The following is an 18,123-nucleotide window of genomic DNA, read 5'->3' on the forward strand; positions in this document are numbered from 1 at the left end:
AAAATTAATCGTGGAATCCTGGAGTGATTTTGGTTGGAAGGGGCCTAAAAGATGTCCTGGTTACAGCTCCTTGCCATGGGCAGGGACACCTCCCACTAGACCAGGTTGCTCCAAGCCCCGTCCAACCTGGCCTTGAACACTTCCAGGGATGGGGCAGCCACAGATTCTCTGGGCAACCTGTGCCAGGGCCTCAACACCTACATAAAATGCCTAGCTGTTATATATCATTGTCTGTTGTTAGTTTTTAAAGTGCATTATAAAAGTGGGAAATGAAGACACAGGAGAGAACACAACAACTTGAAGTGTTGCTCATCAGGTCACCATCAGATTTGATCATTTGAGTTATAAAAATTTTGATCATTTGGTTATAAAAATAGCAATATAATTAGAGTAATAAAAATTTGGACAATTTGGATTAGGACAATGTGAAACAATAGAAACAAAGAGTTACGGACAGTCCGGGTACCTTTTTCTGGGCAGCATAAGCCCAAAAAAGGACACCCGTTAACAGAGGATTAACCCTTAAAAACAACAGCCTGTTGTATATTCATACACCTCATCCATGATGCATAAATTCCATTCAAATACAGGATTCTGTCTGGTCAGTGTCAGCTTCTTCCTCTGAATCCTAACGGTGTCTTCATGGCGAGGCAGGAAGAAGTTCTTTTCTCCTGATAATGGAGCAATAAATTCTCTTTCTCTGAAAGATTTAGGTGTCCTGTGTCTGCTATCTCACTGCGTGTCCTTTCTTTAGAAAAAAAGTATCTTACATAGCATAGTTTCTATTTTAACATTATGTTATAACCTAAAACTATATTTAACACACTACTTAAGAAATCATTACAACATAACTTTCTAACATAACTCATATAATATTAATTTTAATATTTGTGAAAAGCCAATAATAAAATACGCATTTTTCTCAGGTAGCTGCTGTCCTCAGGGAACAGAGACACCCGGAGCGGCTGTGACGGGGCTGTAGGTGCGGAATTTATTCCTTTATTGTTCCCTGCAGGCGCTTCGCTGCAGCCCCGCGCGCCGCCTGCCTCCGTTTCAAGTTAGAAAACTGCAGATAGCCAAATGGCGTCGGGGTGATGTTCTCCCCTGCCGTATTTCGTTCCAGGAGTGGTGGCTGGCTGTTATTTCCTAGAGTTCTGCTGTACGCGGCTGCGTTCGAACCGCGCTAGCGCGCCCCAGCCCGGGCAGAGAACGCGCAACGTGTTTTGTCCCCTCCGGTAGCCCGTACCCGCCCGCCGAGCCGCGGCGGGACGGCGGGCGCCGCTTCCCACGCGTCAACACCGAGAGAACTATCGTTCCCAGCACGCTCCTCGTCATTGCGCATGCGCAGTGTTCATTCGAGCGTCCATCTTGGCACCAGTTTCTTCCAGCTCCTCACAGCACAAGGGAGGCAGAGACTACAATTCCTAGCGTACTTCGCGGTGCCCGCGCATGCGCAGCGCGCTCGTCCGCCATCTTGGCCCGAGTAAACGCCGTCGCCGCCGCCGCCACTAAACAAACCCGAGCCCGGCACTGGCGAGCGGCGGGGGGGAGGGTGCGGCTGCCGCGGAGCCTTCGATGTGCTGGGCACGGCCGGGCAGGTGGGTCCTGCTCCCCGCCCCACCCGAGGCCGTCCGCCTCAGGGAGAGGGGCAGCTCCGTTTCCGGGACGGCGGAGACCCGCCGCCCCCTTACGGGCCCAGGGCAGCGCCCCGGCCGACGCGGGGAAGCAGCGCCAGCCGCCGCCCGCTCCCTCCCTCTCTTTCCCCGATCCCGGCGGGAACGCAGCGCCGCTGGCTCCAGGCAGTGCCCGCGCCCAGGGCCGGGCAGGGCGGGCGGGGATGCCCGGGTGGCGGCTGCCTTCGGGCGTCCTTGCAGGAGACCCTCCCCCCTCCCGAGCCCACGCTGGAAGCCGCGGCGGCGTCGGGGCTTTTGTTCCCGGTGCCCAGCCCTCCCCAGCCCCGGCCCTTTCCCGGCCCAAGCCCCGCTTGCCCAACTCGCCTCCGGCCGCTCTTTTCCCTTTATTATCCTCGTCGCATCGCGGAGATGCGCCCTCTCTGCCCGCCACCCACGGAATCTCGCTGCGTTGGGATGGAGGTGTTCCCGTGTTTGGCTGGATTTTAGGGGGAGGGGGCTGGTGTTGGTATATGGAGAGCAAATTTTCACACACGGTGTTTTTGCCATCCTGTCATACAATATAGGCTGGCGCAAAACGCGTTCCCCGGGGGGAAGGGGAGCGTGCGGTTCGCTGGAAGAATTCTTTTAATAGGTACTCTGCATAAAGAGAGGGAGGAGACTTAAACATCATTTCGGAGAGCGTTTCAGGCTGAAAAAAATAGGCTTCGGAAGGAGACAGGACACTGTAAAAATGCTTGAGTGATGCGTTTGAGCTAGAGAGCATAGGAAGTCCATCATGCTCTTGTGAAACTGCCGAATTCCTTCATGCCACTACAAATGTTGGGGCGGGGATGGGAGCGAATGTGTCGGTGGAGTTGTGAGCAGGCTGAGGAGTTTACATTAATCTGTTTGGGAAATCAATAAATGATGGGCTTGAGCGTTTATATTCCTTTTGCAGCGAGGCTGAGCCCTGTGGGAGCACAGACACAAGGGAAGGATGCCTGTGGTGTGGCCTACTCTTCTGGACCTCAGCAGGGATGAGTGCAAGAGGATCCTTCGCAAACTGGGTACAGTAAGATACAGTTTGTGGGTCTGTATTTTGCCCTTTTAAGATTTGCCTTCATGCTGCTTGCATGAAATATTTTAATGTGTCTACAGGCAACTTGCAAGTAATTTCCTGCATTTTCCATGTGTCATTGGTTTGACAGCCCTGGCTTAAAGTTATGTTTGGCTGACACTCTCAGCCCTGGCAAAATGAGTAGAGAAGAATTGTTTTGATGTGGTTGAATCTCTCTTGGATGTCCTAATTGCTGTGTTGCAGGGCTGAGTTTTTCTGTCACTGTAAACATGCAGCAAAATTTTCAAAGAGAACCTTTGGGGTTCGTTTTTTTCTCCTGTTTTGTTGTGGTTTTTGTTGGTTTTTTTTCCCCTAGTTCTGTGTTAGTCACCTTTTTGTACCCCAAAAAAACATAGTGGAATCCTGGTTTAACTGTTCCTGTAGGAATGAATCAAATATTGAAATTATGATTGTGAAGACATAAAACAGGTTTTTAAAAAAATGCTGTTTGTGATTTGCAGTTACATAGGTTGTCAGGGAATTGGGAAAATTATGTCCTCACTCAACAGCCATAACCACAGGAATCTTTTTCATTGTTTCAAATGTAGCTCAGTACTTGAGGCTGCTGCCCAAGACAGTGGAAGATATTTTTGTGCTCTGTCTTTGTAGATCTAAGTGTATGAGGAGAGATGCTTCTGTTTTGGAAAGTACTAAAAACGTTTGCTCTTTCCTCACTTACCTGCTTTTGGCTACTGCAGGGGAGAGAATTCTTTGTTAGACATTTGATTGGATATAGTTGGTTTTGAGTTCTTATGGCTAAATTTGTGTAATTAAGGATTTAGGGTTTTGCCAGTTAAATGATGCTAGATGGGAAAAGAAAAAAACCTTATATTTTTCAGTTTCTTCTGAGGACTATAATCTGGGAAGATGTCAAGGAGAAAGTTGAGGCTCCCTCTAACTTCCTGTGACTGTCAAGTGACAGCTTTTCTGTTCTCATTCTGTTTGACTGCTAAGAGATGGTGTGCTGTATTTCTTAACTGTGCCAAGGTTCTCACATGGTGAAGCCATCTACTTTATTTTTTGAGAGTTGAGAACTTATTTTCCCTCCCTTTGCCCTTTTTATTTGATTTGTTGGGAATACGGGATTTGCGTGCTGTTGGAACAGTGATGCAGATGTTGCACACAAGGTTGCAACAAGCTGTACTGTCTGTTAAAGTGACAACCCTAAGTCTTAAGCAAGGCTCAAGAAGTACAGAAACTAGGAGAAAGCTCAGGGTGCCAAAAGCTTTTGACCAGATTTTGCTACTAAGTTTCATTAACGTAGCTGTGCTGGCTGGAAGCCTGGAAAAAAACCTTCCCCCCGAGCTAACAGCGGTGTGCTGGCAGAACCTTGCTGGTGCGGCTGAGCCAAACAGAACTGCAGCTACACCTCCTTCAGTGACATAACCTACTCTGACAGTAAGGGAAAAAAAAATCAAAAATAATAATCGTTGTTTTGCTGGCATGAACTGTGTCCCCACAAGGGGGCCCTGGCTCTGTGAGCAGGGAGGAGGCACACACGGGACTGGGGGTGAAGGAGCGCAGGCAGTGGCAGCAGTAGCTGTGTGACAGTCACATGCAGAAATAGCCATCAACTTCAGAGGGTCCTGCTTTTCCAGCTCACAGCCCAACATCTAATCTGGCTAATGGTACAGCAGTAGTGGGAGTGCTCTGCAAGGAGTGAAGCAGGGATGTTGCTGAGGCTGAAATGCATCTTGAGGAATGCAGGACCTGATGTTGGTTGTGATTTATTACTGAATGAGGTGATGATTGTAGCACCTAACACTAACAATAATGATATTTACTTGCCAGCCCCATTTTAGCTAGTTCATGTGTTTTGTGTTGTTGCATAAACACAAAGGGGAGGAAGTTACAGCTGTTCTGTAATCCTTGCTAGCTTCCAAAATACCAGAATTTGCATTTTTACAGCTATAGTGTAGAGGCTCTTTATTTATAATGCAAAAGAGAAAAAAAGTGTGCCTCAATAAATAATTATATGGTTGCATCTGAGAATTACTTTAAGTTGTTAACAGAGGAAAATAATTAGTATCATGAACATTGTAACATGATTGTCTAAATAAATGTTGATATTAGTAATAACCATTGCATTAATTAGTGAATGTTTTATAACTTAAGCTGTAAATGCTTCTGTAGGTCAGTCAGCATCCCTGTGCAGGCTGCTTAGTTAACCAAAATTACTCTGCTTTTTGTTTTATCTGCTTAATTGGGACAGGAGAGCAGAACTTATTTTCAGCACAATTCCTTGATTTCATTTGCAAATTAGCTCTTTGGAATCCTAAATGGAAACTTTTCAGAAAAGCATCAGTCTTTTCTTTTGCAGCAAACTTCAGAAATGTTAGGGTTTGACCTGCACCTTTTATTCTTGGTTTTGTGTAACTGGGATCTGTTGTGGGATTGTTTGGGTTGGCTGTTGAAATGGAAGTGTCTAATGAAAGGCACCTGTGTAAGGATCAAGAGAATTTTTGTTTTAGGTTTCCCTAAACAGTGTGAAGCTGAGAATAGCAAGTCATTCTTTGCCAAATTAGCAGGATTCATTATTTGCATTAGATGTATCTTCACCCTGTCTAGTAGGACAAAATTCAAAAATATCAGTAGCCTTTTACTTTTTGATTTTTTTAAAGTGCTGTTGGCATGACATCTGTCACTTGGAGTTACACATTTCTGGTAGATCAGACTTGTATTTTTGTGAGTTAGTCTTTGTGGTAGTTCTATATTTAAGAATAGCTAGATTGTTTATTTTGTGTTGAGCAGGTTTAATTCATTGTGTTGCATTTCTTTCAGATTCAAGCAGTTGTACCATATCAAGTAAATAGACATAAAAGATTATGATAATCACATTTGACAAACTAGAACTGATGTTCTCCATGCTGCTTAGGGAAAGGCATTCCAAGAAAATCAGTTGCTGCTTTGATAGTGTATTTCTTTTTCCAATCTGAGCTTTTCCATAGAGCTCGTAATAATGATACATGTGAAGAGAATTCTGAGCTACTCTAAACAGTTTCTTCAGGCTTTTTGCCTGAATTGTCAGGTCAGAGAGAGCTTGACACATTCATTTGGGTTTGTAAACTAGATAATCCTCTGTGATGAGTCAATTGTTTCATAGAAATGTTTTATGCTGCAGAGTAATTGACTGAGAGAGTTCCAAATCATCAATCTCTTTTGAAATAGCACTAAATAATTGAAAGACATGTTACTCTTAATGACTTTGAAAATTATTAGAATGCTGTCAGTAATATGAAAAACAACATTTTTTCCCCTTTGCTGTGAGCATTAAATGGAAATATTACTCTTATTCTTCAGAGCTGGAGGCCTATGCAGGTGTCATCAGTGCCTTACGTGCACAGGGAGACCTTACAAAAGAGAAGAAGGATCTTCTTGGAGAACTGTCTAAAGTGCTTAGGTAACCCTGATCTTTTCAAACTAAGAGCTATGACCTGTTTTCTTTTAAGGTGTTACATGGTTTTTCTTTCACTGAGATCACAACGTAAATCTGAATTTGGAGAAGTAATTCTTCATGTTGCTGAGGTTTCATTCCTGTTCTCCTTGGAGTTTTTAATAAGGAAAACAACCATCTTTCAGTGGTAGAAACCTTACTGGTTTGTTGATATTTCTTGGGATACTGAGTGTTAAAAGGGTTACAGCCAGGTCTTGAATGTACACTGGCTTGGGGTTTTGTCAAGGTAGAACTCCACGGTCTTTGAACACAAGGTACCTCAAGAAAGAATGCTATGTGTCCTGTGAACTTTTCTGCCTTATCTTTTAAACATGTTGATCTCATTAGGAGGTTGGATTCTAGCTGTTTTTCAAGGATATCCTTTGAACAGTAATGTTCCTTTCATTCTTCAGTAATGCTTCTGAGCAATAATATGATTCATTCTCTCTGTGACAGCAAGGGTTAAGTGACAGTCTCTTAAATGTAAAGTGCTGTCCCCTTTCTTCTCTTAGATAAATTATTCATAAGTTTAATTTTAGCTGGAATTTTTAGATGAATGTTCTTATTTTCCTCTGATTAAAATATATTTGCTTTATTGTTTTTTGAATAGTATTTCAACAGAGCGACATCGCGCTGAAGTTCGGAGAGCAGTGAATGATGAACGACTAACAACGATTGCACACAAGTAAGTTCCAAGTAATTTTGTCACTGATTTGCAAAAGTACCTTTTGGGAAATCCATTATGCCTTAACTGAATGATAGAATTTTGAGGATTGATGGTGGTTTAAAGAACCAGTACTTAAAACACTGTATGGATGAAGGAGTTACTGTATTGCATGGACAGGGACCTAGAAACAGTTATTTAGTACCATTACGTTTTGGATCCAAGGTTATCCCATTCACTGTACAATTGCTATGTAAGAAACAGTTTTTTGGCATGGAGACCATTCTCTAAGATAGACCAGAATAAACAGAGAATGGAGAAAATAGAGATGCTCCTAAATAGGATGAAATGTTTGCTTTTCTTTGTTTCTTTGTTTTGCTTTTAGTTTTATTTTAATCAGTTTGAAAAGGCTGTATTAAGAGGAAAGAGAAAACTACATAGAAAAGACAAAGAGAGGTAAAGAGGTGGCAGATTAGTAGAAAACAGACTATCAGCATAGAAAGGAAAAAATGGTCAGAGTAGAAAAAGCTGCAGCAAGCTGATGACATCAGTGTCCACCACTCTCAGCGATGCAGCTGCTGTGCTGGCATCAGCTGGGCTGGTTCCTCCTTGCATTTGCTTTCACAAGCTCCACATAATTTTGAGAGGTGGAGGAGCAGTAGACCAGGTGGTTATGTATTTTTGGTAATTACTTAATAGTTTTACTGTCAAGGACTGTCTTTAAACAGAGCTGCTCTGTAAGTGTCTATTTTTTTCTTATTCTGTGTTACAGCTGTTGACTTTTTTATGTTTGACTGTTGTAGCTTTGGTGTTGTGAAGAGAAAAGAAAGGAAATAATATGAATAGCAGAACACTTGGAGTTAACAATTGTTTGATCCATGTCTAGTCAAAATCAGCATACTGATTTAGTGCTATAGAAAGACTTCAAGTTTTAATTTTCAAGTTTAAAGATTTAGAAGTATGCTGTTCACCAAACAAAACCCACCAACGTCCTTACATCCCTTTAAATAAATGTGGGGGGAATAATGAAAAGTATGTAGTTGTCAAATCAGGATTCTTGTCCTGAATCAAGTTTTCCTTTTAAGTAATACTTCTAGTCCTAGCATTTTGCAAAACATGAATAGTTTGTCTTGAGGTATTGCCCTTCAAAGAAATACTATAGTCCAGACAAGGTGCAGTTTTGAAGTGCTGATTTTCTTTATTTTTCCTATGGTGATTCCTTATGAGTGATGGTTGGTAATATAGTATTTGACTTACATAATTCTCTTAACTCATTAGGAAAGCCTACTTTGCTAGCTTTTGTACCCTTTATTTTTTGTTTTTAAAATGTATCTTTCCTTAGCTTATGTAGCTCTCTTTATACAATATGCATATGTATGAGGCATGCTGAAGCATACCAAGATTTAATAACAGAGCAGATACTCTGGATTTTACAAACTACTTTGTAGTAGCTCTTGCTGCAATTTGCTTGAACTATTTCATGTGAGAAGTTATTTTTTTTAGAATATATTAATACATTAAATGGGTTGATTTGCTTAAAATCATCACAGCATTGAAAAATAATTTGCCACTATGGTTTTGCTGATTTGACAAATGACTCATGTAAAACAGTCAAAAATATTTCTCCATCTAGATAAGAATGGTGTTTTTATGAAACATTCTAGTGTGGGTGTAAGTACTGAGGTTAAGAGCAAACTAGAGCAGAAGACAGCTTTCTGTTTAGAAAGATGCTGAGGGTGCATTTAAATAATCTCATGTTCTGTCACCTTGCTTGGGACTACTTTAACAAGCATCAGAAACTCTTTTGTTGAGGTAAAATAAAGTTTGTCTTAGAAGCAGAGAATTTTTCCCTGTAACATAATCCATTTCAATAGTCTTTCGTGATATCTGTTTGGTTTCTTGGTATTTTCATAATCCAGAAGTAGAGAGTACAGCAACTGTACCTGAATAGTAGGTAACCTAATGTGGGGGGTTTGAGTATGGCATTCACACACCTCTGGCCCTTGAACAGCTGTGTAAAACAAAACAACAAAAGAAGAGTCAACTCTTCAATTTAAAATGTGAGGGTTTTTATATCAGGTGACCAAAATGCAAGGGCTTTCTTGAAATAAAGTTGAGTATTGGTGCTCTACTGTGTCCTAAACTTCCTTTTAGACTTGCACTATTGAAAAAAAAATGTACTCAAACAGGATACTGAGTATTTGGAAACTTGTCAAAAAACTTACAGCATTTGCATTTCTGTTTAGTATGTCAGGGCCAAACAGCTCTTCTGAGTGGTCCATAGAAGGTCGTCGGTTGGTGCCGCTGATGCCGCGGCTCGTGCCACAAACAGCTTTCACTGTCACCGCCAACGCTGTTGCCAACGCAGCCATCCAGCACAATGCATCTCTGCCAGTTCCTGCAGAAACTGGAAACAAAGAAGGTGAGAGGAAGATGGAGTTCTGCTGCAATCTGTGGGAATGTATAAACAACGTCACAGTAGGAACTGGTGTCTTAGATTTTAAGTGTTAAATATTAAAGATATTTTAACGGGCCTTGGAGCAGCCCAGTCTAGTGGAAGGTGTCACTGCTGATGGCAGGGGTTTGGAACTATGTGAGCTTTGAAGTTCCTTCCAACCCAAACCATTCTATGAACCTATAAAAAAATCCAAATCTTTCTTACCAAATGTTATTCACAGAAATATAAAATACCCATTTTTTTAAGATACCTTTGTGGTATCTGCAACATTAATCTGACTGCTTTGTGTTATTGACACTCTAGCAATTGAAATATAAATGAAACCCAGTCTGTCAGGAAATGACATTAGCTGATTAACTTCTTCAGCTCTGTAAACTTTAAAAACTTGGACTAATGGCTAGATTTTGTTAAGTTCTGTAAGTGATGAAAGCTGTTTCAGAATGTTTTGTTTTAAGAGTGCAAGTAGGTTTTGGTTAAAATCAAGAAAATACAACTTTGGGTTTTTTCCTTCAGATTAAATATACTATGGGAACAAGTAAAAAGATTGCTTTCTGCTTTTCCTATGCTTTCTAAATAATGGTAGTACACATTCCAACTAGCTTGGCTCAGCAGACTTGAATTAGGCATCATACAACTGGAGAATGTGTAACACTTCTTGAAACAAGCTGTTTTATCCTGGTTTTGTGAGAAGTACTGTATCATTGTGTTATTACTTTAAAGCAATGGTTTAAAAAAACTGATTGGCACAATCAGTTCTTGACTACTGAACGAATATTTTGGTTTTTTCAATTGATGTACTATTGAGGCCATAACACTTTTCTGTCAGTTACTTGTCTGGATGTGATCACTTATAGAAAAGCAAAAAGATCAATATATTGAATTAATGCTAAAATTAAAAATAACAAATTATAAAGTAAAAAATATTCACATTGGCAGCACAGATTTTTGGGGATGGGAGGACAGGAGTTTAGATTTTTGTGTTGTCTTTGAAGACCATTGATCTCATGGCCATGCTTAGCTCAAACTGGGGAATATTCCACAGTAACAGGAATGCAGAGGCAAAGCCACAGATAGTAAACCCAGTAAGTCTTTGGCTTCCATTTCAGTTGTAAAAATAGTGATAGCATATTGGGATTCTGCACTTCAGTTATATGGAAGGTGTCTTTTCTCCTCTTCAGTGGTGGTTTGCTATTCCTACACAAGTACCACTTCAACCCCAACATCTACCCCTGTTCCAAGTGGCAGTGTAGCGACAGTGAAGTCCCCCAGACCTGCCAGTCCAGCCTCCAATGTAGTCGTCTTGCCAAGTGGAAGTACTGTTTACGTCAAAAGTAAGTGATACTGGCACCTGATTAACAAAAGGGAAAGAAAGGGAGAGCATGGCTGAGGCATAGACCAAACTATACACTCCAACACTGGGCAAGTCATTTCAGGCCTTTGTGCCTTCATTTTGTCTAGAGAATTAATTTACTGCTTCCCTTTTTTCAGATAAATAGTGTTCAGGATAAATCCACTCACTGCAAAATGCTGCAAGGACAACAAGTGAAAAATATTTTGAAAAATGTTTCTGTATATCAGTGAATTTCTGATCCATCTTGTTGAGAACTAATGCATAGTAGTCACTTAGTTGAATTAGAAAAGGTTCCTCTCTTCCACTTTCACAGTTGACATAGAATTTTTTAATTTTTAGATGCAGTTTGGCAGGGGTTTATGCTTCCATACTATGGAAGTAGTCTGGTCATTTTGTGATTTACCTGGAAGTCAGTCTTAGTGAAGCTTGTGTTCCTTGGCAGCTGCGAAAACTTCGTACAAATTCCTACCAGAAACCCATCTTCATGTAATTAAATCTGGAAATCCAGGACATAGAATCTAGAAAAGGTCTGTTTTCTTCAGAGGCTGTATGTGTCCCCATCTTGTTTGGCTAGTAAGTCAGCCAGTTCTAAAAGCAGATTTTATTCTCTCATATATGCCCTCATCATGGCTAGCTTTATTTTACTATTAAATGTTTCCTTCAGTTCTTACTTGGTTCTCTCAAAGCAACAAGTAAAGATTAATAGTAGATAAATGATATTTAGATGTAGATAAATGCTATTTTTATGCTTGCTCTGTATACCTTTAATATTTAAAAATATTTAATTGTTAAAAATTATTATCTTTATGCTATATGTATACATCTGCATAAGTTTCTAGCTAATCAGAAATGCCACTTAGTACATAAATATAATGTTACTTCCAAAAAAAAACAACCATTGTTAATGGCTCTGTCAACTCATGAAACCCATTACATTTTTCATTTTTCTGATCTATGCACTAATCACTTGAGTTTAGTTTGAAGATTCAGGGGAAAACATTCTTAACATCTAAAAATTTTAGTGTAGGCTTTATTGAATTAATACATGATAATGAATATCAAATAAGTCTAGACACATGATACAGGGATGATAATTTTCATTGTCTGTCCCTAGATTTAATTTTTTCCCCCTACTTCATGTGCTTTGTTTTGTTGTTATTGTTTTTATTCTTTTTTTTTAAGGAATTGTGTGTCTTTCAGAATATGTTACATCAGTCACATTGATTTTAACAAACCTGCTTAGGAGCAGATTTGGGAGATCTGAGTTGCAGTCAGGACTTTGCCACTGGTTTGTGGTGTAACCTCTTCCAAGTCACAGTCTGACTGAGCCATTAACCTTTCCATGGCTCTGCTTCCTTACTTACCAAGTGTGAGTTACAGTCAAAGCTGTATTACCTTTTAGCTAAATGTCTGTGGAAAGCTTTGTACAGCAATTTCTAACATGAAATGATGAGAATAATATTCTTGCAAAACCCCAGCAGTGAAAAGAGGAGGTGAAATGAGCTGTACTTAACATAAAATAATGGTCTGCTAGTTCAATGTTAATTTCTGATGTCTTGATGGGTTGGTTGATGGTTTTTTTTTGTGGATGAGGACCACAAAGTTTTTTCTATTTCTTGGTGCCCCACCAAAATAACAACTGTGTCCTAGCATGCTAGCTGCATGTGGATTTTGGATTTAAATAGATTCTGAGATTTTTAAATGACTGCACACATTCAATGTGATTAGTGCACTCATAGTTACAAGTTTCTATAGTGCACTCACAGTAATACTTAGAAGCCTGTCCATAATAAACCTGAAAGTTATGTAATCAAACCTCTGCTTTATAGAGGGAGGTCACCACTAGGCTTATTCAGGGGCATAGGGTAAATTATTGATTAGAATATTTGATTGATTGAGAATAGGATAGAATATATTGATTTGAAATCTGGTTTTATAGATCCACACTTCACTTGTACTGCTACAGCCAGCTAAAGCTACATTTTTGAAGTTTGCTTCTCCTCCCCAGTTCAGTTTTCTGTCTCTGTAGATACAGTTGTCAGCCTTTGGACAGGTATCTGCAAATGAGCTGCTACTCCTGCTGAGAGAGAATACCATTTTTCCTGTTTCCACAATTGCTGTTGTGGTCCTGGGCAGTTTCTTGTTCATGTTAATTCTTGCATCTTCACTTTTTGAATGCCAGAATAGTAATGTTAATTAGAGATTGGCCATAATTAAATCTTGGCCCTAACTAGAGATTGACTACCAATCAAGTTTGCTTTGATTACCAGCAAGATTGCTTTTTGCTGTGATGGTGTTCTTTGTCTTTAAGCTCCAGGCACATGGAACAAGATTTTCAGTCATCTTTTGCATAGGCAAGATTGTATCTGTTCAGCTTCTCTCTGATTGTTTTCCTTTTTAAATGGTTTGACACAGGTTATCATGGTAAACTTAAATAACAGGACTGCAGATTTGTCAAGATTGGAAGAGACCTTTAAGGTCATCTAGTCCAACCATCAACCCAGCACCATCATAGTCACCCCTAAACTGCATCCCCAAGTGTCTCATTCAGATACCACCTGAACACTTCCAGACTGTTGTCCCCCCAAGCAACTTATTCCAATGCCTGACCACTCTTTCAGTGAGGTTTTTTTTTCTAATACCTAATCTGGACCTCCCCTGGCACAATTTGATGCTATTTCCTCTTGTCCTCGCACTTGTTACCTGGGAGAAGAGTCCAGTGCCCATGTGGCTACACCCTCCTGTCAGGGAGTTGTTGAGAGCACGAATATGCCCCCATAACCTCCTTTTCTCCAGTCTGAGTCCCCCCAGCTTCCTCAGCTGCTCCTGCAGCTCCAGACCCTTCCCCAGCTCTGTTCCCTTCTCTGGAAGTGCTCCAGCACCCCAGTGTCTCTTGTCAGGAGGTGCCCAGAAGTGACCCCAGGACTGGAGGTACTTCAGCAATTCCCAGCATAGGGAATGGTCATTGCCCTGGTCCTGCTGCCACACCAGTGCTGATACAGGCCAGGTGCCATTGTCCTTGCCCACCTGGGCACACCTGGCTCATATCCAGACAGCTTTGGCCAGCATCCCCACATCCCTTCCTGCCTGGCCACCCTTAAGCCACTCCGCCCCCAGCCTGTAGCTCTGCATGAGATGGTTGTGATCCAAGGGCAGGACCTGGCACTTGGCCTTGTTGAACCTCAGCCCATGGATCCAGCTTGTTCAGATCCTTCTATAGAGCCTTTCTGCCTTCAGTGCTACCAAGCAGCTGTGAGAGGTTTGCAAAGTCACTAACCTGTGTGTGGTGGTGTTTGCAGGGGTCCCAGGATGAGGGAAGAGACAAGAATCGTGACTCCATCTTTCAGAACACTGATTTATTATTTTATATTAATATATTAAACTATACTAAAAGAATAGAAGAAATTATTTCATCAGAAGGCTAGCTAAGAATAGAAAATAATGGAATGATAATAAAATCTTGTGACTGACCAGAGAGTCTGAGACAGCCAGACTGTGATTGGCCATTAATTAAAAACAACCATGAGACCAATCAAAGATACACCTGTTGCATTCCACAGCAGCAGATAATTATTGTTTTTTCTTTTCCTCTGAGGCTTCTTAGCTTCTCAGGAGAGAAGATCCTAGCAAAAGAATTTTTCATAAAATATGTCCGTGACACCTGTGCCTTTCCATAGTTTATGAATATGTTGCCTACTTTAGCAAGTTTCATTTGGATTTGAGATCCATTAATCATGCTGTTATCCTTTTCTGAACTGAATATTGCAGCAGATTTTTTTTCCTATGTGTGCAGTATATGATTGTGAAGAAGAAAGAACTCTTAGGAGCTTGGATTTCTTTTGTTTTTCGTTATTGTGTGCTAGGTGCCCTTTTATATCTGTTGCACAAAATGCACCAAAGAAGGCAAAAGCTGACGAACTGAGGATTGACCTTCACAGTTAAACTAGATAATAAAAAAAAGAATTATATCTCAAGATGCTGTATTAAGGTGGAAGGCAGAAGGGTACTGTAAGGGTAAACATGACACGAAGGTAGGTGCAAAGGCTGAAGTCTAAGGAAACTATAGGGGGATAAATTCAATAGTCCAGTTGCTGTAAACAAAACCACCACCAAAAAAACCCCAAAGTAGTGTAAAAGTTTAAACTAAAATGTGCGTGACACGATCCCAATCCCCTCATGTGTGTAGCTTCACTGATTAAACTTCTGTAGGCAGAATGAAAGCCCTGTACTGGCTCTTATGTTCTTTTAATCTCTCAAACTGAATGATGTAACTCAGTAACTGAGTAGCTTGGGGTTTTAGGTGATTTGTCCCCGATTCATGGCACTGAGTGTGACCCATATCAAGGACTAAGAGCATCTGAGGTGTGATACAGCTTGGTTGTGACCATAAGATGTAATTTATCCTTTATTTCTTTTTATCTTACTTGAAAGAGGATGTGAGACTCAAAAAGGATGTAGTGTTTCAGAGAGCACTGAGATCTGCAGACAGCGGAAACACAATTTAGAGAAAGTGTTTCTTTTCCAGGTGTCAGCTGCTCAGATGACGATGAAAAGCCCCGCAAAAGACGGCGAACGAATTCCTCTAGTTCTTCCCCTGTTCTCCTGAAAGAAGTCCCGAAGGCAGTGACTCCTGTCACTAAAACTATCACAGTGCCTGTAAGTGGGAGCCCCAAAATGAGTAATATAATGCAGAGCATTGCCAACTCTTTACCACCACACATGTCGCCTGTGAAAATAACCTTCACTAAGCCCTCAACACAGACAACAAACACCACAACACAGAAGGTATGTGGGAGAAGCTGCCAAATGTTCCTTTATTCTGGTTTTGTCAATGAATAAGATGTGATGTTTGACTCTTCCTTTCTGTGATCTGACTAGCTGTTTTTTAAGGATTGCACTTGGGATAAGGTAATCCCTCTTTAAAACGAGCAAAGGGAAAACCAAACTCTTGTATGAATTTAGTTCACCTGTGTGTGAAAGGACCTGGATTGACAGCCTTGGAGACTGAAGCCCTCTTTTTATCCACAGAACAGGTACAGCACAGGCAGCGGGAGTGCAAGCTTCCCCCAGACTGCCCCACCAATGTGCCTCAACCCTGACCTGAAGGGACCACTTCTAGGGATGAGAGGGGATTCAGTCTCCATGCTCATTCAATTCTTGGCCTGTCTGGTGAGACTGCCAACAAGGTTACCAGTTAGTACCATTTGTGGTGTTGGGTTTTGATATGGACACTAGTCCACTGAGAACTGGATCACATAGGCCACTGAACAGCCTTCAGATGGTAACAACTGTTGGTCAAAGGTAATCTTTCTTATTTCTATTTTCCTTATTCATAATTACTTTTTGCAGTAGTAGAATTCCAGGAGAGATGGCATGGGCTTTGCCAAGCCTTTTATCTAGAGACTAGTGTTTTGGGCTCTATAATGCTTATTCTTGGAGCTGGTCAAAGTCCAGGGGCTTTATTTTCCTTTCAGTACTAGTTGCCATTTCTCATTCTACATTAACAGTGTTACAGTGGTCAAAATCAGTTGCATTATTTCAGCTGAGTGTGCCTAGCTTTCACCACAATGCAAAGTGCAGAAAAGGCTTTCCTTGTTTAAATTTTGTACTGGACTTAGATTTTAAAGTACCTAATCTATGGCATGACTGTATTACCATTCTTTAGGAAGCATTTCAGTTGTGTCTATTTTTCTGTTTTTAAGATTTAAAAAAAAAAAATGAATGGTTCAGACCAAGTTCATTCTCGGTACAGTTATTTGGTACAGCAGACTTCAGGAAGATGTAGGGTCTCTGTGGAATTAATTTTGCCACAATACCAGCAGACTTATGCTAGGCTGGCCACTAACAGGCATTTTTTCCAATGGTGAGAGTTTGACTGTTGAGCTCAAACCTTTGCATGGTATTTGTCCTACTAGTATTCTTAATTGCTTTATGACTCTTTTCAGATCAGCAGTGTGCCCATGTCTTGATTTTTGGAAACTTTAAAACCGAGTAATGTGCAATAAAGATATTGGCTTTCTGACCTCTTCCCACTCCAGGGAAGATGCTTTCATTTGATTCACTGTTCTTTAACAGTGTCCTTAATCAAATTTCATCCCTGAATACATGAGTGTTTCAGGGAAATCCATGTGTGAGCATAAACCATCAAATTAAAATTCAGTGCAGCAAGTCCACAGCTACTAGAGGGCTTAACCTATCCTTCCTGTTGCACATATACATTAGTGCAGGAATAATTTTTTGCCTTAAACATCTGTAGGGTTGTATTAAGCATGGGTGTGTTATATCATGGAAGTTAAAGATGGACTGTACTAAGAAGAGTGGACTGTTGGTAGGACCTTTACTACAGTTATGCCTCTCCACTTGTTCTGACTTGGAAATTTTAGAGTTCACTTTGCATTCTATTATTTGACTGTCTTACTAATCTGCAGTGACAGGAAAATCAGTGCTTGTTTTGTTAGCCAGAGTAGGATTTGTATCTGAACTTGTCACAGTGCCCTCTTTTGTTGGATTTAGATATGCCAAAATACATAACTGCATGATTTTGGTGGGAGAAATCCCCTTTAGCAGTTTTAAATTAAAAGTCAGTTCAGTTGATTCATATCCAACAGGCTATTTCCAATTTGAGTGTAAGTTGTTAGATATGAATGAAATTCTTTGTTTCTGCATGCCACCTCTTTGAATTGTTTTGACATTTTAGTAGGTTGGAGGAAGATCTGTCATAACAACTAATAATGTCACAGCTCCAGTTTCTGGATTCTCTTGTAATAAAGTCACCTGTGTAGGACGTGGAGGGAATCTAGCCAGTGAAGTTTCTGGCAGTTATATTAACCTTATTTTTTCAGGGACTAAATTTTGACATATCTCAAAATAGAGCTGACAGGACTAAATTCAGTATATGTTGGAAATTAGATTTTACTGTAACAACTAGAACCATCAACAGCAAAATTAGCACCTTGATTTCTCTGTGTGTGTGTGTGTATGTTTAAAGTCAGGCAGTTTCTCTGCTGTAAAACATGGGATGCAGTTTTGGTACCCATGATGAGATTCTTTTGATCCTTTCAACATATATGACGGAATAATATTTCAGAAATACAGTGGTTGTGATTTGAACTTTAATACTTACATTTTTACCTGAATTTTGTTTTCTGGATATACTTCATGCATGTGAAAATAACCTTCACTAAGCCCTCAACACAGACAACAAACACCACAACACAGAAGGTACTGAACTTTGCTCTGCTCTGTTAATTTTGAAAGATGAGGTAGAATAGACAGACACAAACCTGCTTGGTCACAGTATAGCAGTCACTGTTGAACTGTAACGCTTTGGAGGCTTTATTCTTTCCTTGATTGAATTTTTGAGTGGTAATCATGGACTTAAAGAAATGCAATTGTCTACAGGAGTTGTGATTATGCCCAGTTTCATTCTACATATCTATATTAGTTTTGGTGCTGAACTTGCCATGTTGTAGTGTAGTTCATATTCA

General features: G+C 40.5%; 1 protein-coding gene across 1 annotated transcript in view; it reads left to right on the forward strand.

Moving 5' to 3' along the window:
* The first annotated feature begins 1,488 nt into the window (after positions 1 to 1,488).
* The window catches only part of EMSY (EMSY transcriptional repressor, BRCA2 interacting), a 41,582-nt gene continuing 24,947 nt past the window's right edge, over positions 1,489 to 18,123 (forward strand). Inside the window, exons 1-7 of the mRNA XM_058825742.1 lie at positions 1,489 to 1,598; positions 2,572 to 2,680; positions 6,031 to 6,130; positions 6,774 to 6,848; positions 9,074 to 9,249; positions 10,464 to 10,616; positions 15,162 to 15,421. Of these exons, the coding sequence (XP_058681725.1) occupies positions 2,611 to 2,680; positions 6,031 to 6,130; positions 6,774 to 6,848; positions 9,074 to 9,249; positions 10,464 to 10,616; positions 15,162 to 15,421 (834 nt within the window). The 5' untranslated portion in view covers positions 1,489 to 1,598; positions 2,572 to 2,610. The remainder of the gene's footprint in view (positions 1,599 to 2,571; positions 2,681 to 6,030; positions 6,131 to 6,773; positions 6,849 to 9,073; positions 9,250 to 10,463; positions 10,617 to 15,161; positions 15,422 to 18,123) is intronic.

Source organism: Ammospiza caudacuta, chromosome 2 (assembly GCF_027887145.1).
Source record: "Ammospiza caudacuta isolate bAmmCau1 chromosome 2, bAmmCau1.pri, whole genome shotgun sequence".
Lineage (NCBI taxonomy): Eukaryota > Metazoa > Chordata > Aves > Passeriformes > Passerellidae > Ammospiza > Ammospiza caudacuta.